The following is a 27684-nucleotide window of genomic DNA, read 5'->3' as shown; positions in this document are numbered from 1 at the left end:
CTGAGCCATCTTCTCAGCCTCTAAAGGGTACTTTCTTTTTGGACAATGTTACCTCTTCCTCCTTGCTCTCTCCCAGTTTATCCCTCCTGTCCCCACCCACAAGTTGTATAGTTTATTTATTTATTTATTTATTTATTTTGGGGGAGGTCCAGGTGTAGGGCCTGAACTCTGGGCCTGGGAGCTGTCCCTCAGCTCTTCAGCCGCTCAGCTCTTCAGCTAAAGGTTAGCGCTCTGCCACTTGACCATAGCGCCACTTCCAGCTTTATTATTTTTGCTTATGTGGTGCTGAGGAATCAGCCCAGGGCCTCATGCATGCATGCAAGCAAGCGCTCTACCACTGAGCTACCTTCCCAGCCCCGTATAGTTTATTTTTGACTTATTATCTACTGGGTACCACTTGCTGCATTTAATTTAATGTCTTATAAGACATCAACAGCTAGAAATTCAAGTCAGTCTGCTTTTTACTAGAAAAGTTTGTTTTCAAGTCTTTATTTGAAGTTAGTAGAGGGGTTGGAAAGGAAGTTAAGATACTAAGATATACACTGTTCCCCTGAAATAAGAGCTCTGTGATAAAATCCCATGTGACTCCCTGAAGGAAAAGCACTTGAAACCTTAGATGATCATCAACCTGTAGTTTCTTCTGCCTTATATGAGAAAATTTTGGAATAGTTACCCTTTACTTGTATGATTTTTGCTAGGAACACAAATAATTTTGGGGTAACTTTCCTGACTTTTCCCTATTGGATGCTGAGGGAAACAAAGCCCAGAACACACAGGATTGAAGCATATGTGTTCATAAAATGGGCTTTATGCATGCTAGGCAAGCACTCTACCACTAAGCCACATTTCCAGCTGAAGCCATTTGTAAGGGTGATCTGTATCCCTTGAAATCTTTCACACTGGTGAAAAATTACAGCAACTTAGATTTCTAATTGAGTTTAGAGTTGAAATTTGAAAATGTAAGGTAGAACAATACAGTGTTATGTAGTTAGGATATCAGCAGATACCATTTTGATTGAAACTTTATTTAGTTTTTGTTGGTCATGGGGCCTGAACTCTGGACCTGGGCACTGTCCCTCAGCTCTTCAGCTCAAGGCTAGCATTGTACACTTGAGCCACAGTGCCATACCACTTCCAGCTTTTTCTGCTTATGTGGTGCTTAGGAATAGAACCTAGGGCCTTATGCATGCAAGGTAAGCACTCTACCACTGAGCCACCTTCCCAGCCCCTGATTGATACTTTTTTTTTTTTGGGGGGGGGGGGTCTGGTCGTGGGGCCTGAACTGTGGGCCTGGGCGCTGTCCCTCAGCTCTTTTTTTTTTTTTTTTTTTTGGGTCCAGTCATGGGGCCTGAACTCTGGGCCTGGGTACTGTCCCTCAGCTCTTCAGCTCAAGGCTAGCGCTCTACCACTTGAGCCACAGCGCCACTTCCGGCTTTTTTCTTTTTGCTTGTGTGGTGCTGAGGAATCGAACCCAGGGCCTCAGGCATGCAAGGCAAGTGCTCTACCACTGAGCCACTTTCCCAGCCCTATGATTGATACTTTATAAGTAGAGATTTTTCTTTTTGCTCTATACTGGGAGGTTGTCACCTCACCCTTTTTCTTATTTCTATCCTTGATAAGAGTCTCATGGACTTTACTCCCCAGGCTAGCTTTCAACTTTGGTTCTCAGATCTCAGCCTCCTATGTAGCTAAAATTGTTGGTATGACTCACTGGTGTCCAGCTTCATTTTTTTTTTTTTTTTTTTTTGGGACGGTCATGGGGTCTGAACTCTGGGCCTGGGCGCTATCCCTAAGCTCTGCAGCTCAAGGCTAGCACTCTACCATTTGAGCCATAGCACCACTTCTGGCTTTTTCTGCTTATGTGGTGCTGAGGAATTGAACTTGGGGCCTCATGCTTTTTTTTTTTTTTTTTTTTAATATTGTCACTTTGGGCTTTATGTTCAGAGATACTTTTTTTTTTGGTCGGTCGTGGGGCCTGAACTCTGGGCCTGGGCACTGTCCCTGAGCGCTTCAGCTCAAGGCTAGCGCTCTACCACTTGAGCCACAGCATCCACTTCCAGCTTTTTCTGTTTATATGGTGCTAAGGAATCAAACCCAGGGCCTCATGCATGCAAGGCAAGCACTCTACCACTGACCTACCTTACCAGGCCTGTTCAGATATACTTTTTATAGGATGTGTTAACATTTCTAACACATTTTTGAGTATTTTCATTTAAAGAACATCCTGTGCCTTCTACCTCTAGGGGTATAATTGAATGATTTTTCGGTTATTTCCAAGTTAACTAGGGCCAGAGAAATTGATTTAAATAGCTAAGCACATGGCTAGCTTATTATTATTATTTTTTTGTCGGTCATGGGTCTTGAACTTTGGGTCTGGGCACTGTCCCTGAACCTATTTGTGCTTAAGGGTAGTCCTCTACTACTTGAGCCACATCGCGACTTCTGATTTTCTGGTGGTTAATTGGAAATAAGAGTTTTGCTGCCGGGCTTCGGTGGTTCACGCCTATATTCCTAGCTACTCAGGAGGCTAAGATCTGTGGATCATGGCTCAAAGCCAGCCCGAGACAGGAAAGTCCGGGAGACTCTTTTTTGTTTGTTTGTTTTTGGGTCCGGTCGTGGGGCCTGAACTCTGGGCCTGGGCGCTGTCCCTCAGCTCTTCAGCTCAAGGCTAGCCCTCTACCATTTGAGTCACAGCACCACTTCCAGCTTTTTTCTTTTTGCTTATGTGGTGCTGAGTAATCGAACCCAGGCCTCATGCATGCAAGGCAAGCGCTCTACCACTGAGCCACCTTCCCAGCCCAGTCTGGGAAATTCTTTTTTTTTTTTTTTTTTGTCGGTCGTGGGGCTTGAACTCCGGGCCTGGGCGGTGTCCCTGAGCTCTATAGTCTGGGAGATTCTTATCTCCAATAAACCACTAGAAAACCGGAAGTGGTGCTGTGGCTCAAGTGGTAGAGCACTGGCCTTGAGCTGAAGAGCTGAGAGACAGCGCCCAGGCCCAGAGCTCAAGCCACATGACTGACCCAAAAAAAAAAAAAAAAGTCTCAGGACTTTACTGCCCGGGCTAACTTTGAACCATTATCCTCAGATTTCATCCTCCTCATTAGCCAGGATTACAGGTGTGAGCCACCAGTACCCAGCTCTTTTTTTTTTTTTTTTTAAATAAATAGTAGTAGAGTTTTAACTCAGTGCCTGTGCTTGCCAGGCAGGTGTACTACCACTTTAACCACACCCCAGCTTTTACTATTTTTGAGTAGGATCTTGAGTTCATGTAACAATCTGCTGGCTTGGACCCCAGTCATTATATTTATACCTACTTCGCAGCTGAGGTTAATATGTATGCCTTTATGCTCTTTTTATTAGTTGAGATAGGGTCTTGTGAACATTTTGTCCTGGCTGGCTACAAACTTCAGTTCCTTCCATTTCTGCCTTCCCAGTAGCTAGGATCACAGGTATAAGCCACTGTACCTGACTTTATTTCCTTTATTTTTTTTTGAGACAAATTATCACTACATAGACCAGGTTGGCCTGGAGCTTATAAACCTGCCTCTGCTCCCTGAGTGCTGGGATTATAGGTTTGGGCTACCACACCCAGCTTGATTTTGTTTTTGTTTTATTTTGTTGCAGGTGGTTTTGCTTTAAAAAAAAAATCTCTGGCTTGTAGTCTTATCAAAAAAGTTTCCTCAGAGTTAGCAATTCGCTATTAAGAAGGCAGATGATCTTTTTGTGCTATGTAGGAATTATGGATATATTATGTAGTAGTGTTGGTACATGATTAAATTGAGCCTCTCAGATTGCTTCTCTCTGACCTGTTCAGGCAAAACTCCAGTTGTCTGAGAGGAATGCATATCCGGCTAGCCTTTGGCGTCTCCAAATTATATGTGTATTTCAAACATTGAAATCAGTGACACACTGCCTCTTAGTTTCTCATCTGGTGAATGATGTCATCTCATCTCCCACGGAAATGCTTCTGCTCTGAAAGTTCAGGGAGAGGCTCTGCTATTAAGACCAACTTTTGTTCCACATGCTCTGGGGGGTGATGGGGATGGCAGGACCCAACTCATTTCAGAGCTATTCATTGTCTGAAGATACCATTGTTTAATTGATCTGGCTCATTTTCCCTTCTGAAATTTCTCTGGATTATGTTGGTGATTTTATTTTCTTTTTTTGATAGTTTTTAATACCTCTCAATTGTGAACTTTACTCTCCAATGACTTAGAAATAACAAAGCAGACTTATAGAGAATCTCAGTGGTATTTTGCCAAGTGACTAGAAACCAGCCCTTCCACTACCCTTTTCTCTACAAACAAGATAAGGTGGGGCCGAGGACTAAAGAGGAATGCTTCCCTAAAACTGGTAGAGAGTTGCCCAGAAAAATTTTCTGTGACACAGTGTGATGATTCATCTTTGTCTTTCAGCAAGAATTGACTGGTTCAGTGGTTCTGAAATTGTTTTAGTAGCATTAATTTCCTATTTTATTTTCATAATTTATTTTTCATTTGTGCAGGTCCAGCAGCTTGAAATCAGGCCTAGGTGCTTTTTCCTGCACTTTCATGTTAAAGGCTTGAGCCACAGCTGTTCTTGTAGCTTTTTTTAGTGGTTAATTGGAAGTAAGAGTCTCATGGACTTTCCTGCCTGTATTGGCTTCAAACAGCCACTAGCGCCTGACAATTTTCATAATTTAAAAGCTAGCTTAAAAAAGGTTTTTTTCAAGTCTTGGTATTCATGAGTGATGCCAAAATTAGGTATTCCTGTTTTGTTTTAGACCATTGATACTCGAGGGATATGCTTTTTTTTTTTTGGTCTGTCATGGGGCTTGAACTCTGGGCTTGGGCGCTGTCCCAGAGCTCTTCAGCTCAAGGCGAGCACTGTAGCACTGTACAGCTTGAGCTACAGCACCATTTCTGGTTTTCAAGTGGTTTATTGGAGATAAGAGTTTCACAGACTTTCCTGTCTGGGCTGGCTTTGAACCGTGATAATCAGATTTCAGGCAGGTGTGAGCCACTGGCCCCTGGCCTGCTTCTATTTTTTGTTGTTGTTGGTGGTGGTGGTGCTGATGGTGGTGGTGGTCATGGGGCCTGAACTCCGGGCCTGGGCGCTATCCCTGAGCTCTTCAGCTCAAGGCTAGCGCTCTACTACTTGAGCCACAGTACCACTTTCGGCTTTTTCCTGCTTATGTGGTGCTGAGGAATCAAACCAAGGGCCTCATGCATGCAAGGCAAGCGCTCTACCACTGAGCCACCTTCCCAGCCCACTTCGATTTTTTTTCTTTTTTAAAGAATCTCTTATCATCTGCTTTTTATAGGTTGTATAAGCATCCTAAAGTAATGTGTAGTTAAGAAAGAGGGCCTAGGCTGGGAAGTTGGCTCAGTGGTAGAATGTTTGCCTTGCATACCTGAGGCCCTGGGTTCAATTCCTCAGCACCATATAAGCAGAAAAAAACAGAAGTGGCGCTGTTGCTCAAGTGGTAGAATGCTAGCCTTGAGCTGAAGAGCTGAGGGACAGTGTCTAGGCCCAGAGTTCAGGCCCCACAACGGACCAAAAAAAAAAAGGGGGGGGGGGGCGCCTAGACCTGAAGAGCATGCTTATTTTAACCTCAAGATTGTGCCTGGAGGGCTGGGAAGGTGGCTCAGTGGTAGAGCGCTTGCCTTGCATGCCTGAGGCCCTGGGTTCGATTCCTCAGCACCACATAAGCAAAAAGGAAAATATCAGAAGTGGTGCTGTGGCTCAAGTGGTAGAGCGCTAGCCTTGAGCTGAAGAGCTGAGGGACAGCGCCCAGGCCCAGAGTTCAGGCCCTACGACTGGACCCAAAAAAAAAAAAAAGATTGTGCCTGGACATTGCATTGTCTTCACTTTTTTTTCCTTCTTGCTTGTCTTCACATCAGCAGTGCATTTTCATAATGAGCTTTGAGTTAGTTTGTGTGTGGGGAGTGATAGTGGTTTAGAGGCGCTGTTGAATAGTGTACTGGGAATTATGGATTATAAAACAGATTATAAAACAAAGCCATCCTTATGTTACCTTCTTCCTTTTCTTTTGCTCCTTTTTATTATATAACATAGACAATAAAATGTTTGTTACAAAAGCTATGTAGATGGGCTAGGAAGATGGTTTAGTGGTATAGTGCTTGCCTAGCATACATGAAGCTTTGTGTTCGATCCTCAGTACCACATACACAGAAAAAGCCAGAAGTGGCACTGTGACTCAAGTGGTAGAGCTCTAGCCTTGAGCAAAAAAAGCTCAGTCACGGTACCCAGAGGCTGAGTTCAAGCCCTGGGACTGGCAAAAACAAAAACAAAAAACAAAACAAAAAACCACACCAAAAAAACTATGAAGTTGAGGAAAAACACATTTAAAATTACAAAATTAACCTAATACCATCATCTAGAGGTGGTTATATTGGTGGAGGGGGGCCTTTCATAAATAAGTACACACAAATTCATAGATAAATGTTTTACAAAAGGTATGTCATGCCTTTTTCTGTTGGTTGAGCTTGAACTCGCCCTGAGTGCTGTCCCTGAGCTTTTCTGCTCAAAGCTAGCACTTGAGCACTTTGAGTCACAGCTCCACTTCCAGTTTTCTGGTAGTTAATTGGAGATAGAAGACTCATGGACTTTCCTGCCCTGGCTGGCTTTGAACCATGATCCTCAGATTTCATCCTCTTGAGTTGTTAGGGTTACAGGCGTGAGCCACTGGCACCTGTCATGTCTTTTTTTTTGCCAGTCCTGGGGGGGTGAACTCAGGTCCTAGGCACTTGTCCTGAACTTCTTTTGCTCAAGGCTAGCACTCTACCACTTGAGCCACAGCATCACTTCCCGCTTTTTCTGATTATGTGGTACTGAGGAATCAAGCCCAGGTCTTCATGCATGCTAGGCAAGCACTCTACTAAGCTAAGCCACATTCCCAACCCCTCTTTGAGACTTATGGCCAGTTAAAAGCTGGAAGTGGAGCTTTGGTTCCAGTGGTAAAGAGCCAGCCTTATAGACAATAAGTTTAAGTAAGAAAGAAAGAAAAAAGGAAGTAAAATTTAAAGTAATGGTATTATTATTATTATATATATTTTTTGGCCGTGGGGCTTGAACTCTGGGCTTGGGGACTGTCCCTGTACTCTTCAGCTCAAGGTGGGCGCTCTACCACTTGAGCCACAGCGCCACTTCCAGTTTTATAGTGGTTTATTGGCCATAAGAGTCTCATAGACTTTCCTGCCCAGGTTGGCTTTGAACTGTGATCCTCAGATCTCAGCCTCCTGAGTAGCTAGGATTACAGGTGTGAGCCACTGGCACCTGGCTATACTGGTATTATTTTTATTTATATATTTACAAGTATAGTATTCCATTTTAAACTACACTATGATTAATATCACTGATCTCCTTTTGTTCACTTAGGTTCTTTCCAATAATGGTACTTAATAATTTATACTGACTATACATAAAATGCTACGTAAATATCCTATGCATTTATTAAGCCTCTGTTTCAATTCACTTGAGAGTGAAGTGCTTTAGGTACAAGTCTGGTTTATGACTACTATTGGGATAGAGATGCTTTTTCTTTGTTTTGGATGTTTACCTAGAAATAATAAAAAATAATGTTACATTTCATAGTATGGTGGTAGAGATCGAGCACCATGCTGTGTGTTTTTAATATTCTTATTCTGCTGTAAGCAAGTAGAACAATAGAAGTAAGTGATAACTCTCTGTTTTTCCTCATTAGGTTTCAAGTTTCTGTGCTGTGGGGTCAACCGTAAGAGAGGTAGATCTGATGTGTATCTGTGCTGTAGAAGCATGAGCTCCTTGCAGTAACTGACAGCCAGCTCTCCTCTCTGAATGAATATACATTTTTTTGTAGTGGTCTTCTGAGAAGGCCATACAGGCGTTTATAGCTGTGCAAAAGATGCTATCATTTTTTCCCCCTAGTATTGGGGATTGAACCCAAGAATGCATACCAGGCAAGTGCTCTACTATTTGAGCCATGCTCCCAGCCCTCTTTTTGTGTATATATATATATATATATATATATATATATATACATGCACACACATACATCCATATACAAGCTTTGTTTGCCCAAACTGGCCTAGCACTTGAGATTATCTTGCCTCCACCTATCAGTAGCTGAGATTACAGGCCTGCTCCCCTACTCCAGGCTAAAAGATATATTTTAATATAGAATGCTATAGTATCATTTTCACAGTTCCTTTTGTTTAGCAAATTACTCTCAGCTCTTCCCTTTACACTTCTCATTTCCCCTAACATTTTCCATCCTACTACAGAGATTTCATATTTCATGATGATTATACTTGCTAATACTTAGAGTGTTTAGTACATGTTAAATCAATAGATGACTTAACTTACTTAATTCTTATAATACCCTATGGAGGTTCATTTGAGTTTTCTATCTAACTGGCTGAATGGCTGTTTGTTGTTTATTAATTGCAATGCTGGGATTGAACCCAAACACAGGAACACATATACTACCACTGAGCCATACCCAGTCCCTATTTCTACTTTTTGTAGATGAAATAACCAAGGCTTGGAGAACTTTTAATCTACCTGCCCAGTGCTACCTATTTAGTAAATGTTGTGCCTCATATTCAGACAGAGGTGTCTTATTCCTACCTACTGAATAGACAAGCACCCTACCGCTTGGCTATACCCTCAGCATTCCCTGCTTGCTAATCTCAGTCTTTGTGTGAATTAAAGTGACTTTAACCAGTCAATATTTGTTGCTGAATGGATTCTGTCTGAACCAGAGATCAGTCCTTGGTGAAGGAGAAAATGGTCACTGAAGAGACTTTGCTTTCTTTAGCCCTCCTAAAAAAGTCTACAAAATGCTGTGCATAGTACATAGTATGTGGAATTATTGAGAATTCTTTCAGAAACTTGTTTTTGTTTTTATGCCAGTCCTGGTTCTTGAACTGAACTCAAGGCCTGGGCACTGTCCCTTAGTTGTTTTTTTCCCCTCAAGGATAGTGATTTACTATTTAAGCCGCAGCTCTACTTCTGGCTTTTTTTTGGGTCCGGTCGTGGGGCCTGAACTGTGGGCCTGGGTGCTGTCTGTCCCTCAGCTCTTCAGCTCAAGGCTAGCGCTCTACCACTTGAGCCATAGTGCCACTTCCGGCTTTTTTCTTTTTGCTTATGTGGTGCTGAGGAATTGAACCCAGGGCCTCAGGCATGCCAGGCAAGCGCTCTACCACTGAGCCACCTTCCCAGCCCTACTTCTGGCTTTTTGATGGTTAATTTGATGGTTAAGTCTCATGGACTTTCCTGTCCAGGCTGCCTTTGAACTACAGTCTTCAGATCTCAGCCTCCTGAGTACAATTACAGGCTTGAGCCACCAGTGCCTGGCTTTCAGAAACTATTTTGGAAAGTTTATTTTTATTTTATTTTTTCAGTTCTGGGGATTGGATTCTGTTTTGGTTGTGCTTGTTAGACCAGTATTCTACCATTGGAGCTATATCCTAGTCAGAAACTATTGTAAACACTAATGCCTATACTTTTGCCTAGAACTGATAACTAATTCAGTAGTTAATTACAAGATGCCTAAAACAGTAGACAACAATTTGAATTTGTCTGTTAGAAATGCTCTTTTTGAGACAGGGTCTTATGTAGTCCAGGCTGGTCTTAAAATTCTCCTGCCTCTATCTTTGAAGTGCTGAGATTATAGATGTGTTCCACCATGCTTGGCTAGAACTGCTTGTGTGTGTGTGTGTATGCGCGCGCGTGTGCGTGTGTGCTGGTCTTAAAATTCTCCTGCCTCTATCTTCCAAGTGCTGAGATTATAGATGTGTTCCACCATGCCTGGTAGAACTGCTTGAGCTCAGGATCTCTTGCTCTCACATGGCTACCACTCTGCTCTCATTGGTTAATCAGAGACAAGAGTCTCAGATTTATCTACCCTGAGATCTCAGTGAATATGTAGCTTGGTGGTAGAGCATATGCTTAGCATGTACAAGACATTGGGTTCAATCCCCAGTACTCTCCTCCCCGCCCTCCAAAAGTTTAAAAAAACCAGTAAGAACCAGCTAGCCTGGGACCTACTGCAGCAGTAATAGCCAAGCCATCAGCTTCTGTATTATAAAGAACATGGGTAGAGAACTTCAAGTAGATGGTCCTCAAAATCATTTAATATGTGATGGGAGAATACATATAGTTCTTGTTGGCTGTCCATTTTGTATGGCCAATAGATGATGTTAGAAGTACTCAAATGGGCACTGGTGGCTTAACATTAAGCCTGTAATCCTAGCTACTCAGAGATCTGAGGATTGTGGTTTGTAGCCAGCCGGTGAAGAAAAGTCCCCATGAGAATCTTATCTGCAATAAACTACTAAAAAAAAAAACCTGGAAATGGCAGTGTGGCTCAAGTGGCTGGCCTTGGGCACAAAGAGGCTGAAGGACAGCAGCCAGGGCCTGAGTTCAAGACTCAGGACTGGCAAAAAAACAAAACAAAACAAAACAACACCCAAATGTCCTTGGCAGAAAAAATGTTCCCACTGCTACATGTAACTGTCCTTGGCTAAAAAATTCTGCCATATTTCCAAGTATGAATTGAAATAATATGATAGTGTATATTTAGAGTATTTTAAACAAATATTTAAATTTTCTTTTTTTAACATGTAATCTTTATTTTTTTAACTTTTTTAGTAAGTTTTTTTATTGTGAAAGTACTGTAGAGAGGGGTTACAGTTACACGAGCAAGGTAATGAGTACACTTTTTTTTTTGGGTCCGGTCGTGGGGCCTGAACTCTGGGCTTGGGCGCTGTCCCTCAGCTCTTCAGCTCAAGGCTAGTGCTCTACCACTTGAGCCATAGCACCACTTCCAGCTTTTTTCTTTTTGCTTATGTGGTGCTGAAGAATCAAACCCAGGGCCTCGAGCATGCAAGGCAAGCGCTCTACCACTGAGCCACCTTCCCAGCCCCATGAGTACACTTCTTATCAAGCATTGTTGCCTCCTCCTTTGTTTTCTTTTTTTTTTTTCTTTCTTCCTTGTCAGTGGTAAAGCTTGAACTCAGAGCTTGGGCACTTTCTCTCCCAGAGCTTTTTCACTCAAGGGTAGTGTTCTACCATTTTGAGCCACAGCACTACTTCCCCTTTTCTGGTGGCCAATTGTAGATAAGAGTCTAATGATCTTTGCTTCCTGGGCTGGCTTCAAACCATGATCCTTAGATCTCAGACTCCTGAGTAGCTAGGATTATAGGCATCAACTACCAGAGCCTGGCAGGAAGCAAATTTTCTTTCTTCTTTTTTTTGTGTGTGGGGGGGGTTGGGTCGTGGGGCCTGAACTCTGGGCCTGGGCGCTGTCCCTCAGCTCTTCAGCTCAAGGCTAGCGCTCTACCACTTGAGCCACAGCGCCACTTCCAGCTTTTTTCTTTTTTCTTTTTTTTGCTTATGTGGTGCTGAGGAATTGAACCCAGGGCCTCAGGCGTGCAAGGCAAATGCTCTTACACTGAGCCACCTTCCCAGCCCCCAGGAAGCAAATTTTCTATTGAACAATATTCTGGTTTTATCCATGAGGTTGAATCTTATTCTCTGTAAATATTGACCAGTATTACTAGGCTAGATGTTGCCATGCCTAGTTGGCTTTCTTTTCCATTTTTTTCTTTACTTGTTCTCTTCCTTGTCCCCTACCCTCTTTCTATACGTCAATGAAAAGCTTAATTATAAGATGGGCAAGTGCAATGCTTCAGGTTCATGGTCTTCCTCAACAGATGATTTCTTGTCAGTCCCTTGGACCAGGTGGTAGCATCTGGTTCCTTGTACTGTCACTATGCTCTTTCTTGGGTTTCTGGACCAACTTAGATGTTAGAGAGTAATATTGGTAAAATTTTGTGGATATTTTTCTTTTCCTTGCCCTTCTTTGATAGATTGGATCTTGATGTGTAAAGCAATTTTAGCAAGGAAAAGGGTAACTCTGCGTGTACTTTGGGGACATGTACTCATGGCCTTTTCTGTCTTGTCTTGTCTTGTCCTTCCTTCCTTCCTTCCTTCCTCTTTGTCTCTTTCTTTCCTTCCTCTCTCCTTATCTCCCCCCCCCCCCCCTTTCTTTCTTTTCTTTCTTGTCGCTTATGGGGCTTGAACTCAGGCCTGGATGCTGTCCCTGAGATTTTTTGCTCAAGGCTGGTGCTCTACCACTTCAAACCACAGCACTTTTTCTGGTTTTCTGGTGGTTAATTGGAGATAAGAGTCTCAGACTTTCCTGCCTGGGCTGGCTTTGAACTGTGATCTTCCAAGCTCAGCTCTCTGAGTAGCTAGGATTACATGTGTCAGCCACTGATGCCCCACTCCTTTTTATTCTTGCTTAGCTTTTTTGCTTCGTCTATCACTTGAACCATGCCTCCAGTTTTGTTATTTTGCTGGCTAATTGGAGATGAGAGTACCTCTGATTTGTCTGTCTGGGCTTGCTTTGAACAGTGATTCTCAGATCTTGGCCTACTGAGTAGCTAGGATCATAGGTGTGAAATAGCCTGTCTGCTTTTTTTTTTTTTTTTTTTTGGTTGGTTGTGAGGCCTGAACTCTGGGCCTGGGTACTGTCTTCAGCTCAAGGCTAATGCTCTACCAATTGAGTCACAGCACCACTTCTGGCTTTTTCTGCTTTGTGGTGCTGAGGAATCAAACCCAGGGCCTCATGCATGCAAAGTAAGCACTCTACCTCTGAGCCATCTTCCCAGCCCCAGCCCGTCTGCTTTTTAAATAGCTCAGAATGTTGACTCATTTGAAAGATTGTACGACAGTTTTGATATTAGACATCTCAAATTCTGCATTAAGTGAGCAGAATTCATATCTGAATTCATATCAGAATTCGGATATGAATTCTGCTGACTTTAGCTTAAGATTTTAGTCATTAATCTTTTACCCACCTATAGGCAACCTAATTGAAAATCAGTCATTCTAAAAAAAGTGATTGTTGGGTTCTGCTAGAGAGAAGTTACAGTCAAAATTGTTCTGTTTAAGTGGCACTGTGGCTCAAGTGGTTGAGTGCTCGCCTTGAGCTAAAGAGCTCAGGGACAGTGCTCAGGCTCAGAGTTCAAGCCCCACGATTGACAAAAGAAAAAAAGAAAGAATACAGTTTGAAACCCTTTAGCCAAGCACCGGTGGCTCACACCTGTAATCCTAGCTACTCAGGAGGCTAAGATCAGAGGATCACAGTTCAAAGCCAGCTGGGGCAGGAAAGTCCGTGAGACTTACTCCAATTAACCACCTGAAAACCAGAAGTGGCACTTTGGCTCAAACCTGCCCCCCCCCCCCCCCAAAAAAAAAAAAAAGTCTGTTGTTATGTCTTTTAAATTGTGTGGATCATTTTGTCCAGCATACTTCCTAACAGGTGAATTGTATTTTTATTGTTTGTTTCTGAGAAGAGGTTTGAAAATTATCCAAGTTTTTTCTACCCTGCCTCACTATGGGGAAGAAAATTTTGTTGCTTCTTTTTTTTTTTTGCCAGTCCTGGGTCTTGGACTCAGGGTCTAGGCACTGTCCCTGAGCTACTTTTGTTCAAGGTTAGCACTCTACCACTTGAGCCACAGTGCTACTTCCAGCTTTTTCTGTTTATGTGGTACTGAGGAATCTAACCCAGGTCTTCATGCATGCTAGGCAAGCACTCTACCACCAAGCCACATTCCCAGCCCTTGTTGCTCTTCTTATTGGTACTATAAATATTTAATCTGTGCCTTTTCAATTACTGTGAACTATCACAACCACTTAACCCTCCTATATATTATGAACTTTAGGAGCCCTTAATAATTTTTTTTTAGACAATTACAGTTGCAACTTACTTGATTTGTCCTTAATCTTATGTGTTTCTGTTGCTGCTTCACTATTATTAATCTTTACATGTGCATTGAGTCTTATGACTCAGTATTAATATATACTATTCCATTTGGACTTGGTTCTTAGTTTTCTTTAACATGGTTAATCTTTCTTTGAATTTTTAAAAACTAGGTCAAAGTGATAGTTTAGTAGTATTTAAAGATAAAGGACAACTTCCTCTGAATGCGAGGTGGGGGAAGGCCTGTTTTTTAGTTATCATATGTTTCCAGTGTAATTATGAATGGAAGTTGTGGGATGCCAAACCCTTAGGAATTTAATCTTTAGGAGTTTAATTTTTTTCCATGGATTTTCTATAGCTATGGTGTGTGTGTGTAAGAGAGTGAGGGGGGGTACTAGAGCTTGAACTCAGGGCTTCATGTGCTCACTTGGCTTTTTTTGCTCACCTCCAATTAACTAGCAAAAGCTGAAAATGGAAATATAGAGTGCCAGCCTTGAGTAAAAAGAGCAAAAGTACAAGGCCCTGAGCATACGTCCCAGAACTGACAGACACACAAACTGTTTTTACATTGGGTCTCACTAATTTGTTTAAGCTGGCCTTGAACTTGCAATCTGCCTATCTCAGCTTTTTTTTTTTTTTTTGGTAGCCCAAGACTGGGACTCAAATTCTGTACCTAACACTTTTTCTCATTGGCTGGTGTTGTACCAACTGAGCCATGCCTCTAACTCCTAACCTCAGCCTTTTGTGTGTATATGTGCTGGTCCTGGGACTTAAACTCAAGGCTTGAGTGCTGTCCCTGAGCTTTTTTTGCTCAAGAACAGTGCTCTACCACTTGAGTCACAGCTCTACTTCTTGCTTTTTGGTGGTTAATTGGAATTGGAGATAAGAGTTTAACAGACTTTTCCTGCCCGGGCTGGCTTCAAATGATGATTTTCAGATCTCAGCCTCCTGAGTTGCTAGGATTACAAGCTTGAGCCATTGATGCTTGGCTATAAGTGAGTCTTAAACACCAAAAAATTTCTGATCATAGCAGAAATTAAGATCGGAATGTAGGAGTGCAGATTCAAATTTCTGCCTATATTAAATGCTTTTCAGTTATTTTGATGCTATTTTCTCATCCTTAGCCTTCTTACTACCATAGATCAAATCTTTTGTTTTCTAAAATAGTAAATACAGGAGAAAAACTACTGTAGATAGTGCTAAAAGTTCTTACTCTTCTACCTCTGGGGGGGAAAAATTGTTTCTGGACATTATGGCACATGCTTATGATCCCAGTATTTGGGATGGTTAAGTGGAAGAATTGTTATTTTGAGGCCAATGTTGACCCCAGTACAAAAAGAAAACTAAATGAGAAGAAAAGAAAAAATTACAGCCCAGAGCCTGTGGCTCATGCCTTGTAACTCTTGCTCCTCAGGAAGCTGAGATCTGAGGATCATGGTTCAAACTCAGCCCAGGCAGCAAAGTCTGTGAGACTCATATCTCCAATAAACAACTAGAAAACTGGAAGTGGTACTGTGGCTCAAGCAGTAGAGTGCTTGCCTTGAGTTAAAGAGCACAGGGACAGCACCCAAGCCCAGAGTTCAAGCCACACCACCAACCAAAAAAGAAAAAATTACTACTCAGGCCATAGGATATCCAGTGAATTTGGATATCAAGCCCTTTTTCTTTCAACCATGTTAAGCAGTGATTCTAAGTGGTAATATAAATGTGTTAAGAACCAGGCACAGGGGACGTTGTCCAAAAGCAAATGTACTCTTAGCTGGGCACTGGTGGCTTGTAACTGTAATCCTAGCTATTCAGGAGGCTGAGATCTGAGGATTGTGGCTCAGAGCAAGCCTGGGCAGAAAAGCCTGTGAGACTCTTATCTCCAATAAACTACTCAGAAAAAGCCAGAAGTAGTGCTGTGGCTCAAATGATAGAGAGTTAGCCTAAGCACAAAGAGGCTTTGCCCAGGCCCTGAGTTCAAGCCCTAGGACCCGAAAAAAGAGAGGGGAGGAGGGAGAGGGAGAGGGAGAAGAAGGGGAGGTATTGAATAACAATGGAATATGTATAGGACCTCCATGGGTATGGAGAGAATGATTTCCAAAAGGATTTCATACCAGTGAACAGGAAGCATAGCTTATTGTTTTGTTTAGTTGACTAAAACCTTGCTGCTTTTGGTATGCTTGATAGACAGTGTGTGTATACATTTATGATTATATATATGTATATGCATATACATTTATACACACATAAATTTGTTTTTTCTTAGCAGCAGCACCTGGAATCAAGAAACCCTTGGCACCTGAGGTGAGTTGAATGTTGGTAACCGTGGTTACTAAACTTTAATCCTGGGAGATCTGTTTACAATATCTTTATTTTCTCTATTCTTAGGTCTTGGAAAGTTAGAAAGGATTTTTTTTTTTTTTGAGGGGGGAATGTTAGGATCAAATCAGGTCCTTGTGCATGCTAGGCAAGTACTGTACTACTTGAGCTATACCCCCAATTCTAGATCACATTCTTTCATCCTTTGGGTAATTCTGGAAATTGTTTACACTCTGTATTTGATACATTAAATACTCAAAGCTGTCTGGGTTGGAAGTGGCGAGGTGGCTCAGTGTGGTACAGTGCTAGCCTTGAGTGAAAAAGTTTAGAGGCAGTGCCCAGGCCCTGAGTTCTACCTCATGACCTACCAAAAAAAAAAAACAAACAAAAAACTGTCTGGGTGCTTGTGGCTCACAACTGTAATCCTGTTCAAAAGGCTGAGATCTGAGGATGATGATTCAAAGCCAGACCAGGCATGAAAGTCCATGAGACTCTTATCTCCATTTAACCACCAAAAAGCTGGAAGTGCAGCTATGACTCAAGTGGTAGAGTACTAGTCTTGAGCACAAAAGCTCAAGATCCAGATCTAAGTTCAAGCCTAGGACATTCTCTCTCTCTCCACTCACTCTCTTAAAGCTGGGCATACCTGTAATCCTAGCTACTTAGGAGGCTGAAATCTGAGGATCTCTGTTTAAAACCAGCCTGGACAGGAAGGTCTATAAGACTGTCTCCAGTTAACTACTAGAAAGTTGGAAGTGAAGCTATAGCTCAGGTGGTAGAGTATTAGTCTTGAGTGAATATGCTAAGAGACAATTCCCAGACCCTGAGATCAAGCAGAACTCAATGAATAACAAATATTGTTAATGTTCATAAAAAATAAAATTTTGAATATTTCTTAATGTACCATATTCAATGTATGGCAAAGAGTATATACTCTTCAGAGAGTATAAGTGTTCTTTTTAGATGTTGTTACTTACTCCTACAAGCAAGTACTGTTATTAATGTTTTAACCTATGAAGTGAGGATTTCAGATTGTATAACTTTCTCAAGTTCCTATAAAAGCTTGTTAAAGACGAGGATTAAAATCCAGATAGTCCTGGAAGTGGCGCTGTAGCTCAAGTGGTAGAGCGCTCGCCTTGAGTTGAAGAGCTGAGGGACAACGCCCAGGCCCAGAGTTCAAGCCCCACGACCGACCAAAAAAAAAAAAAATCTATATAGAGCACTCAAAATCCAGATAGTCCAATAGTCTTATATTGCTGTTACTGTCTGTTGTTTGTGTATGTTGAGTTTATAGGATCAACGTGTGGGTATGCACTTGCACATGTGCCTGCATGCACGCACACATGTGCTGGTACTGGGGCTTGAACTCAGAGCTGGGATGCTGTCCCTTAGTTTTTTAGCTCAAGTTCTACCACTTGAGCCAGAGCTCTACTTCCAGCTTTTTGGTTGTTAATTGGAGATAAGAGTCTTCATGGACTTTCCTGTTTGGCTTGGTTTTGAACTATGATCCTCAGATCTCAGGCTCCTGAGTAGGATTACAGGCATGAACCACCAGTGCCTGGTGATCAATTTATTTATTCATTTATTTATTTATTTTGACCAGTTCTGGCACTTGAACTCAGGGCTTGGACACTGTCCCTGAGCTTCTTTTATTCAAGGCTAGCATTTTACTACATGAACCACAGTGCTACTTCTAACCTTTTCTGTTTATGTGGTACTGAGGAATTGAACCCAGGGCTTCATGCATAGTAGGCAAGCACTCAACCTCTAAGCTACATTCCCAGTCCATGATAGTTTATTTTGATCAAAAGAAGCCTGTTAATTTTCCAATTTTCTCTTTTCTGTGAAGAATATCTTGTTTGTTTTACTTTCTCCTCATGTAGTTTCCCCATACTTCTCACCTCTTGGATCCTGCATTTGATATCCGAGATCTCAGACTAGTCCTATGCCCCTCCATGAGACATTTTTTTTTTTTTGAGGGGGGGGTTGGTCATGGGGCTTGAACTCTGGGTCTGGGTGGGTGCTGTCCCTGAGCTCTTTGGCTCAAGTGCTAGCCTTGAGTGCTAGGGACAGTGCCCAAGTTCCATGATCAGCTAAAAAAAAAGAAAAGGTACCCTTGAAATTTTTTGATTTGCCCCTCTTTTTTTTTTTTTTTTTCTTGGTCAGTGGTGGGGCTTGAACTCTGGGCTTGGGCGCTGTCCCTGCACTCTTTAGCTCAAGGCTAGTGCTCTACTACTTTGATCCATAGTGCTTCCTGAGGAGCTAGGATTATAGGTGTGAGCCCCAGTGCCCAGCTCTTTTTTTTTTTTTTTTTTTAAGATATTGTTTTGCTAGCTATGTAACTCAAGCTAACCTTGAATTGGCCAACTTCCTGCCTTAGCCTGAGTGCTAGGGTTCAGGCATGGACCACTATACCTGTTGTCTGTTTTGCTTTTGTGGATTCCATAGGGTGTTTTGTGTTTTCATAGAGTGGGACTTCTAAAAAGTATTTATAAAATTTTCTTCATATAGAAAGAATGTCTTGATTGAAAATTTTTGCTTTGATAAATTGTCAATATTCCTGTTTATTATATTAACATGGAAATCATATGTTAATCTTAACTATTCTTTTCTAGGTGCCTTATACCTCTAGTGTGTCCAGCAAGAAAATAGGCCACAGGGGGGTTGATCCCTCAGGAGAGACAACATATAAAAAGGTAGGTCTGAATGGAACCTTCTCATTTGTCAATTCAGGGACAAATACTGATAGTAATATTATATTTTTTTATTTACTTATTTTTGTAGTGAGACTTGAACATCAGGGCCTGGGTGCTGTTCCTAAGCTCTTTTGCTCAAGGCAAGTGCTCTACCACTTTGAGCCACAGCTCTACCTCCAGTTTTCAGGTGGTTAATTGGATATGAGTCTTATTGACTCTCCTGCCTGGGCTGGCTTTGAACTATAATCCTCAGATCTCAGCTCCTGAGTAGCTAGGATTACAGACATGAGCCATCAGTGCCTGGCTTGATATTCTTCTGCATATATACCCTTTCTTTTCTTTTCTTTCTTTTTTTTTTTTTTTGGCTGGTCCAGGGGCTTGAACTCAGTGACTAGGCACTATCCCCACTCCTCTTTGTGCTCAAATTAGTACTCTACCACTTGAACCACTGCACCACTTCCAGACTTTTCTGAGCAGTTTATTAGAGATAAGAGTCTCATGGATTTTTCTACCTAGGGTGGCTCTGAACTGTGATCCTCAGATTTCAGCTTCCTGAGCAGCTAGAATTACAGGCATGAGCCACTGGTGCCCAGCTTGCTTGCTTGCTTCCTTCCTTCCTTCTTTCTTCCTTCCTTTCTTTCTTCCTTCCTTTTTTTTTTTTTGTGCCAGTCTTTGGGCTTGAACTCAGAGCCTGGATACTGTTCTTGAGTTTTTTTTCCTCAACGCTAGTGCTCCACTTGATCCATAATTCCACTTCTAGCTTTTTGTGGTTGGAGATAAGAGTCTCATGGACTTTCCTTTCCTGGGCTGGCAAGAAAGAACTTAGATCCTCAGATCTCAGCTTCCTGAGTAACTAGTATTACAGATGTGAGACACTGGTAACCAGCCATATAACCCCTATTTCTTGATATCCTAGGCCATTGAAAAATGATCATTTTATAACTTGGACTTTAGAATTTATTTCAGAAAGGATAGATTGTTATCTATCATCTATATGTTTAAAGGAGAATGTTCTTTGTCTTTTGTAGTTCTGGGAATGGATCCCAGGAGCTTGTGTTTTCTGGACAAATACTCTGCCACTGAGGTATATTCCCAGCCCTAGATGAGAATATTTTGTGTGTGTGTATGTATGCTGCCACTGAGGCTTAAACTCGGGGCCTTATGCTCTTCCTTGGCTTTTTTTGCTCAAGGCCCCACTCTTATCATTTGAGCCTCTACTTCTGTGTTTTTATTGGTTAATTAAAGATGAGAGTAACTCAAATTTGTTTTCTTGGGTTGACTTTGAATCTCGATTCTCAGATCTCAGCCTGTGCCTGGCAAGAATGTTCTTAATGAAAAAAAACTAACATTGGTTGCTGTTTTACTGAGCTTAAGAAATTGGAGGGGTTGGGAAGGTGGCTCAGTGGTAGAGTACTTGCCTTGCATGCATGAGGCCCTGGGTTCGATTCCTCAGCACCACATAAGCAGAAAAAAAGCTGGAAGTGGTGCTGTGGCTCAAGTGGTAGAGTGTTACACTTGAGCTAAAGAGTTGAGGGAGGGGCTGGGAAGGTGGCTCAGTGGTAGAGTGTTTGCCTTGCATTCATGAGGCCCTGGGTTCGATTCCTCAGCACCACATGAGCAGAATAAGCCCGAGTGGCACTATGGCTCAAGTGGTAGAGCGCTAGCCTTGAGCTGAAGAGCTCAGGGACAGCATCCAGCCCTAGAGTTCAGGCCCCATGACCAAAAAAAACAAAAAAAAAAAAGAGTTGAGGGACAGTGCCCAGGCCCAGAGTTCAGACCCCATGACTGGCAAAAAATTAAAAAAAAGAAGAAAGAAATTGGATTTTGAGGGGCGCCAGTGGCTCATGTCTATAATCCTAGCTACTTAGGAGGCTAGATCTGAGGATTGCAGTTCAAAGCCAGCCCAGGCAGGAAAGTCAGTGAGACTTTTTTTTGGGGGGTGGAGGGGGGGTCCGGTCCTGGGGCCTGGGCGCTGTCCCTCAGCTCTTCAGCTCAAGGCTAGCCCTCTACCACTTGAGCCACAGCGCCACTTCTGGCTTTTTTCTTTTTGCTTATGTGGTGCTGAGGAATCGAACCCAGGGCCTCGAGCATGCAAGGCAAGTGCTCTACCACTGAGCCACCTTCCCAACTCATCGGTGAGACTCTTATGTCCACTTAACTACCATAAAACCAGAAATGGCACTGTGGCTCAAGTGGTAGAGGGCTCACCTTGAGCTGAAGAGCTGAAGGGACAGCACCCAGAGTCCAAGCCCCACAACCAACCAACAACAACACTAACAAAAATGGATTTTATTTATAGGAATAAACTTGTAACTAGGCCCTAAAGGCCATTCTTACATAGAGGACTATGTTTCCTGAAGTCTCTCTTCTCCCCCACTTTTCCTTAAAGACTTTCTGTTGTCCTTTATCATTAAATGTTTATGAAGTAAAGTTCAGATTCTAGTGTGGTAATACAATAGATTAGAAGCAGGTGAGGCATAGAGCCAGTGGCTCATACCTATAATCCTAGCTTCAGGAATCTGAGATTGGAAGATCTGAGTTTGAATTTAGCCCAGGCACAACAGTCCATGAGATTTATACTACTAATTAATGAACCACTTGAGGCGTGCCTCCAGTCTGACATTTTTACTAATTAATTGGAGATTGAGTTTCCCAGATGTTTCCTGCACAGGCTGACTTTAACCCTTAGTCTTCAGGTCTCAGCCTGAGTAGCTAGAATTATAGGCACAAGTCACTGGCACCTGTCCCTCTTGACTGCTTATTGCTGTGATCAGACTTTTTTTTCCCCCAGTCCTGGGGCTTGAATTGAAACCAGGGCTTCATGCATTCTGGGCAAGCACTCTACTACTAAGCCACATTCCCAGCCCTTGATCAGACTTAATAATGAAATTTTCATACCTGGTCATCGATAACACCAGTAATTCTATTTACTCAGGAAGCTGAGATTTAGAGGATCAAGGATGGAAGCCAGCCTGGGTAGAAAAGTTCTCAATACATTTCATCTCCAGATAAAAAGCAAAACAGCAAAAAGAAACCTGGGCTGGAGATGTGCATGGTTCCAGTAGTAGAGCACCAGTTGTGATATAAGAAAGCCAGGTGAAGCCAGGCACCAGTGGCTCATGCTTATAATCCTAGCTACTCAGGTGAGTAAAGCCTGAGGATGGAGATTTGAAGCCAGCCCTGATGGGAAAGTGTATGAAACTCTTACCTCCAGTTATTCACTAGAAAAGCTGGAAGTAGAGCTGTGGCTCAAGTAATAGAATACTAGCTTTGAGCAAAAGAAGTTCAGGGTCAGCAACCAGGCCCTGAGCTCAAGCCCCAGGACTGGCATGTACACACACACACCACACACACACACACACACACACACCACACACACACACACACACACACACACACACACACCAGGTAAGAGTGCAATGCAAGGAGTTTAACACACACACACACACACCAGGTAAGAGTGCAATGCGAGGAGTTTAAGCCCCAGGACCAAAAAGGGAAGAAAGGGATAGAGGGAAAAGACTGAAAATAATTTCCTTGTTTCTTTTCTGTTTATTAGACAACCTCATCAGCTTTGAAAGGTGCCATCCAGTTAGGCATTACTCACACAGTGGGAAGCCTGAGTACCAAACCAGAGCGGGATGTCCTTATGCAAGACTTCTACGTGGTAGAAAGTATCTTCTTCCCCAGGTATAGACACTTTTAAGGATTCTAGTGTGATTCAGCATATACAAGTCCTTGGCCTTGTTGTAATTAGGTAAATGGAACTGCACAGTTGCAGAACACATAGTATTCTTTGGATGCTTACATGAGCCTCTGACCTGTGGAATAAGTCATTAGAAAAAACAACTCAGTTGGATACCAATGGTTTAAGCTTGTAATGCTAGTTGCTTAGGAGGGAGGCTGAGATCTGAGAATCAGAGTTCAAAGCCAGCTCAGGGGGGAAAGTCTCTAAGACTTTTATCTCCAATTAGCCACTAAAAAGCTGGAAGTATGTGGCTCAAGTGGTAGAGCAATAGCCTTGAGCACAAAAACTCAGGGACAGTGCCCACATCTTGAGTTCAGGTTCCAGGACAGGCATGTGTGTACATGCATGCGCATGTGTGCTCACGCACACGCACGCACATACACACACACACACACTCCCCAACTCAGAATGATAGTTATGTCTTACTCCCCATGATGTATCTTTGTCCCAGTCACTCCTATTGTCTCTGGAGGATGTTTTTGCCTCTCATTGAATTCTTGGGTGGACTCCCTGGACGATAGGAACTGGGAAATTAAAGGTTCTTTTACTTAACTCCACAGTGAAGGAAGCAACCTGACTCCTGCTCATCATTACAATGACTTTCGTTTCAAGACCTATGCACCCGTTGCCTTCCGTTACTTTCGGGAGCTGTTTGGCATTCGACCTGATGATTACTTGGTAAACTTCTAATCTCAGAATACTTTGACTCCAGTGTTAGAGGGATAGTCTCAAAGAAAAGCTCCCTCTTCTCACAGTCTTGCTTGGGTTTTTTATTTTTTGTTTTGTTTTGTCAGTCATGGGGCTTGAACTCTGGGCTTGGGCACTGTCCATCAGCTCTTCAGCTCAAGGCTAGTGGCCTACCACTTGAGCCACAGCACCACTTCCAGTTTTCTTGTGGTTTATTGGAGATAAGAGTCTCATGGACTTTCCTGCCCAAGCTCACTTTGAACCGTGATCCTCAGATCTCAGCCTCCCTCTGAGTAGCTAGGATTACAGGCATGAGCCATTGGCGCTCGCATTGGGGTTTTCTTCAAAGCAGAAATGCATACATATTTTATTTCTTTGTTGAGCAGTGCCTGGTATATCTGAATATCTTACTGTCTTCTCTCTTGGCTTTAGTACTCTCTTTGCAGTGAGCCTCTGATTGAACTCTGCAACTCTGGAGCTAGTGGTTCCCTCTTCTATGTGTCCAGTGATGATGAATTCATCATCAAGACAGTCCAGCATAAGGAAGCAGAATTTCTGCAAAAATTGCTTCCAGGATACTACATGGTAAGCAAAGGAAGAGAGGAGCGCTGGCTGACTACTGAGTGAGGCTGGGGAGGCTGTCTTCAGCAAGGCAGAATAGTGTTAAAACTTTTTCTGAAGAGTATTTTTGTGCTTTTTGCTCCATCTCTTTTGACTCTGGGATTTGTTTTTCTGCCTTGTTTTAAATGGTATTATACTGGCTTAAGATTCAAGATGTTTCTGTTTTGTTGTTTGTCGACCTTGTAGTTTGGAAAATAAATTAGTTTACTTTCTTTGCTAATCTCATTCTGATAGATTGCGCTTGTAGATACTGGAGAATTTGTGAAACACTTTTTAGTCTTCCAGGAATATAACCAGGGCTATGGGTTAAGATCTTTTGTTGTTGTTGTTTGTGGTGCTGGGATTGAATTTATCACCTTATGCTATATACATGCTAGGCAGGTGCTTCTACCACTGAGCTACACCCTCAGCCTTCTAAATTTTTTTTTTAAACCTTGTTAAGTTTGAATACACCCATCATATGTTTGATATCCTAATTCCTATTTTGGATAATCTCTGGCTTGGTGGTGATGTCATTGAGGTCGATACATCAATATATTTTGGTGTGTTTTTTTTTGCAAATTTTTTATTGTGATTAAGTGATTACATAATTTCACAAATTTCACAGTATTGTGGGATAGTGATGCTTAAAGTCACATTCCAACCTTCATGGGGCAAATTATTGTAGTCTATAAAGTTTATGAGTTCTATGGGCTTTGACTATACAGCATTAATATATTTTGAACAAAATATGTGGTAGACGCATTATGTCTTAATCCCATGTAGGAAACAAGAAGGAGGATGACAGTTTTTGCCCTTGAATTTTACTGAAAACTTTCATTTGTGCCACCAGAACCTCAACCAGAATCCTCGAACTTTGCTGCCTAAATTCTATGGACTGTACTGTGTACAGGCAGGTGGCAAGAACATACGAATTGTGGTGATGAACAATCTCTTACCGCGGTCAGTCAAAATGCATATGAAATATGACCTCAAGGGTTCAACCTACAAGCGGCGGGCTTCTCAAAAAGAACGAGAGAAACCCCTCCCCACCTTCAAAGACCTGGACTTTATACAAGACATCCCTGATGGTCTTTTTTTGGATGCTGATATGTACAATGCTCTGTGTAAGACCCTACAGCGTGACTGTTTGGTGAGTTTATGCCATATTTGCCTCTCTCAGACATCAAAATTCTCAGTCAAATTCCAGGAAATGGAAACTTTTTTGTTGTTGTTGTTGGTGGTGGTGGTGGTTTTGTTGTCTTTTTGTGCGGGTGGTAGGGGGGGGACACAAGAATGAGGGGAGGAGGGCAAACAAATTGAGTCATGTTATTCAATATATACTATGTAAAAAATGAACTATGCAACTTGTGGGAAAAGACCAGATGGGGAAAAGTGAAGGAAGAGGTGACATTGTCCAAGAAGCATCATATTCATTACCTGACTTAGGGAATTGTAACCTCTTGTACAACTCCTTAATAATAATAATAGTAATTTTTTAAAAAAGTACCTAAAACGTTCTCAGTCTCTGAAACAGCTTGGTTATTCTTAGTGACTTTTTCAGGAGCTGGGGCTCTGTTCCTTAGTGCCAAAGGTCCTAGATGTTAGGCAAAAGAGATTTCTAAAAGGTTTGGCACTCTGTTTTTTTTTTTCGTTTTTGTTTTTGTTTGGTGGTATAGGGGATTGAATGCAGGGACTTGAACTTGGTGGGTAAAAACTCTACCACTTAGAGCCACATTTCCAAGCCCTTTTACTGTGTGTGCATGCGTTCATGTGTGTGTGCCAGTACTGGTACTTAAACTCTTGACTGGGTTCCGTCTCTTAGTTTTTTCACTCAAGTCTGGTGCTCCTACTACTAGAGTCGCAGTTCCACTTCCTGTTTTTTGGTGGTTAATTGGAGATAACAGACTCTTATCAGCCTACAACAAGAAGAAGACAGATCCCCAGATCTGTCTCCTGAATAGCTAGGATTATATAGGCTTGAGCCACTGGTGCCCAGGGCAGCTCTTTTGCTTTTGTTTTTCAGAATAGGGTACACAGCCTGAGGCCATTGGCTCACAACTATAATCCTAGCTACTAAGGAGGCTGAGGTCTATCGACCACAGTCCAAAGCTAGCCCAGGCAGGAAAGTCTGAGACTTTTTTTTGCGGGGGGGGGGGGGGGGGGGGGAGGCAGGGGTCGTGGGGCCTGAACTCTGGGCCTGGGCACTGTCCCTCAGCTCTTCAGCTCAAGGCTAGTGCTTTACTACTTGAGCCACAGTGCCACTTCTGGCTTTTTGCTTTTGTGGTGCTGAGGAATCGAACCCAGGTCCTCATGCATGCAAGGCAAGGGCTCTACCACTGAGCCACCTTCGCAGCCCCAGTCTGAGACTTTTATCTCCAGTTAACCACCAGAAAATCAGAAATGGTGCTGTGGTTCAATGTAGTAGATTGCTAGCCTTGAGCAAAAAAGCTCAGGGACAGCCTCCAAGCCCCAAGTTTAGTCCCACATCAGCTTATAATAAAAACTACACTAATTTGGCCTTGTACTGAGATCCTTCTACTCCTGCCTCCCAAGTATCTGAGACCGCAGGAGATCCCAAGTATCTGAGACTGAGGAGAGCCACTCCAATGGCTGGCGCCTGCGCTGGGTGACTTTTCCCTGGATGGAACTGAGTCTGTGAGGTCACTTCACCGTTAAGTTCTTGTGACCTGCTAAATGACTCATTTTATTCCAAGGCCTGAGCTGGAGCTAGCAGCTCCTCCGAGCTTTGTCGGTATCCAAGATGGAGATCACCGGTGCTGGGGGGGGGGAGGGGTGGCCTTCCCTCCTCTGCTCCCTGAGAAGGAGTGAGGACGTCGGGCTTCTACTCACGCCGAGTCTTGGTTCCTGGGTCGTCTCTGGTCTGCAAACTGCAGGATGAAGATGACCACTCCTTGTCGGTTCTTGCTGGTGTTGAGTAGAATCCAGGATATATACCTGAGACAGTTTTTTTTGTGTGTGTTTTTTTGTTTTTTGGCCAGTTGTGGGGCCTGAACTCAGCCTGGGTGCTGTCCCTCAGCTCTTCAGCTCAAGGCTGGCACTCTACCACTTGAGCCACAGCACTGCTTCCAGCTTTTGCTGCTTATGTGGTGCTGAGGAATTGAACCCAGTCCTCATGCATGTGAGGCAAGCACTTTATCACTAAGCTACCTTCCCAGCCCAGGTGTTTTTTGTTTTTTTGTTTTTTTTCCAAATTATACTGAAGAATCGGTCCTAGACTCTCTTTCTTCTTTTTCTTACATTTTTTGTTAGCATCAATTAATTAGACAAGAGAATTTAATTGACATGTCCATAAATACTTACAATGTACCTTAATTAGATTTGCCTCTTCCATCACTCCTTATCAACCCCTCCTTCCCAAACCAATTCTGACAAGCTTCATTGTTCTAGTTTCACATATGCACATGGAGTATTTTGACCATGCTTGTTTCTTCCTCTTCTATTCCACCCACTTATCAAGATACTCTTGGTTAAGCTGCACTGCCAATGTGAGCTATAGGAGATTCTATACCAGATTCTAGAGTGAAAAGGGGGTTAGAGACAATGAGATATTCTCCAGCTCCTTATTGTGACATAGCGTGCCTGATGTCTTCCTCCTATTGGCCTCCAGTGTGCTACATCTTCTCTTTGCATTCTACCTCTGTACATAGCATTTTGTTCAATGCTCTGGATGTTTTACTTTTGTTTACTACTTATTATTTGTTTATTATTTACTTATTTATTACTTATAAATTTTTTTTGGGGGGGTCCGGTCGTGGGGCTTGAACTCTGGGCCTGGGCGCTGTCTCTCAGCTCTTCAGCTCAAGACTAGCACTCTATCACTTGAGCCACAGCACCACCTTCCGGCTTTTTTCTTTTTGCTTATGTGGTGCTGA

The 27684-nt window shown here is 42.6% G+C and overlaps 1 protein-coding gene across 2 annotated transcripts in view; it reads left to right on the top strand.

Annotated features, from left to right (window-relative positions):
* Nucleotides 1-27684, top strand: part of Pip5k1a (phosphatidylinositol-4-phosphate 5-kinase type 1 alpha) — a 49090-nt gene that overhangs the window by 6829 nt on the left and 14577 nt on the right. For both annotated transcript variants that reach the window (XM_042681467.1, XM_042681466.1), the window contains exons 2-7: nt 16005-16042; nt 18673-18753; nt 22313-22443; nt 23062-23179; nt 23621-23773; nt 24642-24941. In XM_042681467.1, coding sequence (XP_042537401.1) covers nt 16005-16042; nt 18673-18753; nt 22313-22443; nt 23062-23179; nt 23621-23773; nt 24642-24941 — 821 coding nt within the window. The remainder of the gene's footprint in view (nt 1-16004; nt 16043-18672; nt 18754-22312; nt 22444-23061; nt 23180-23620; nt 23774-24641; nt 24942-27684) is intronic.

Source organism: Dipodomys spectabilis, unplaced genomic scaffold (genome assembly GCF_019054845.1).
Source record: "Dipodomys spectabilis isolate Male_0828 unplaced genomic scaffold, ASM1905484v1 ptg000069l, whole genome shotgun sequence".
Classification (NCBI taxonomy): Eukaryota; Metazoa; Chordata; class Mammalia; order Rodentia; family Heteromyidae; genus Dipodomys; species Dipodomys spectabilis.
Note: the sequence above shows the minus strand (reverse complement) of the source record. Positions and strands in the feature narration are given on the sequence as shown.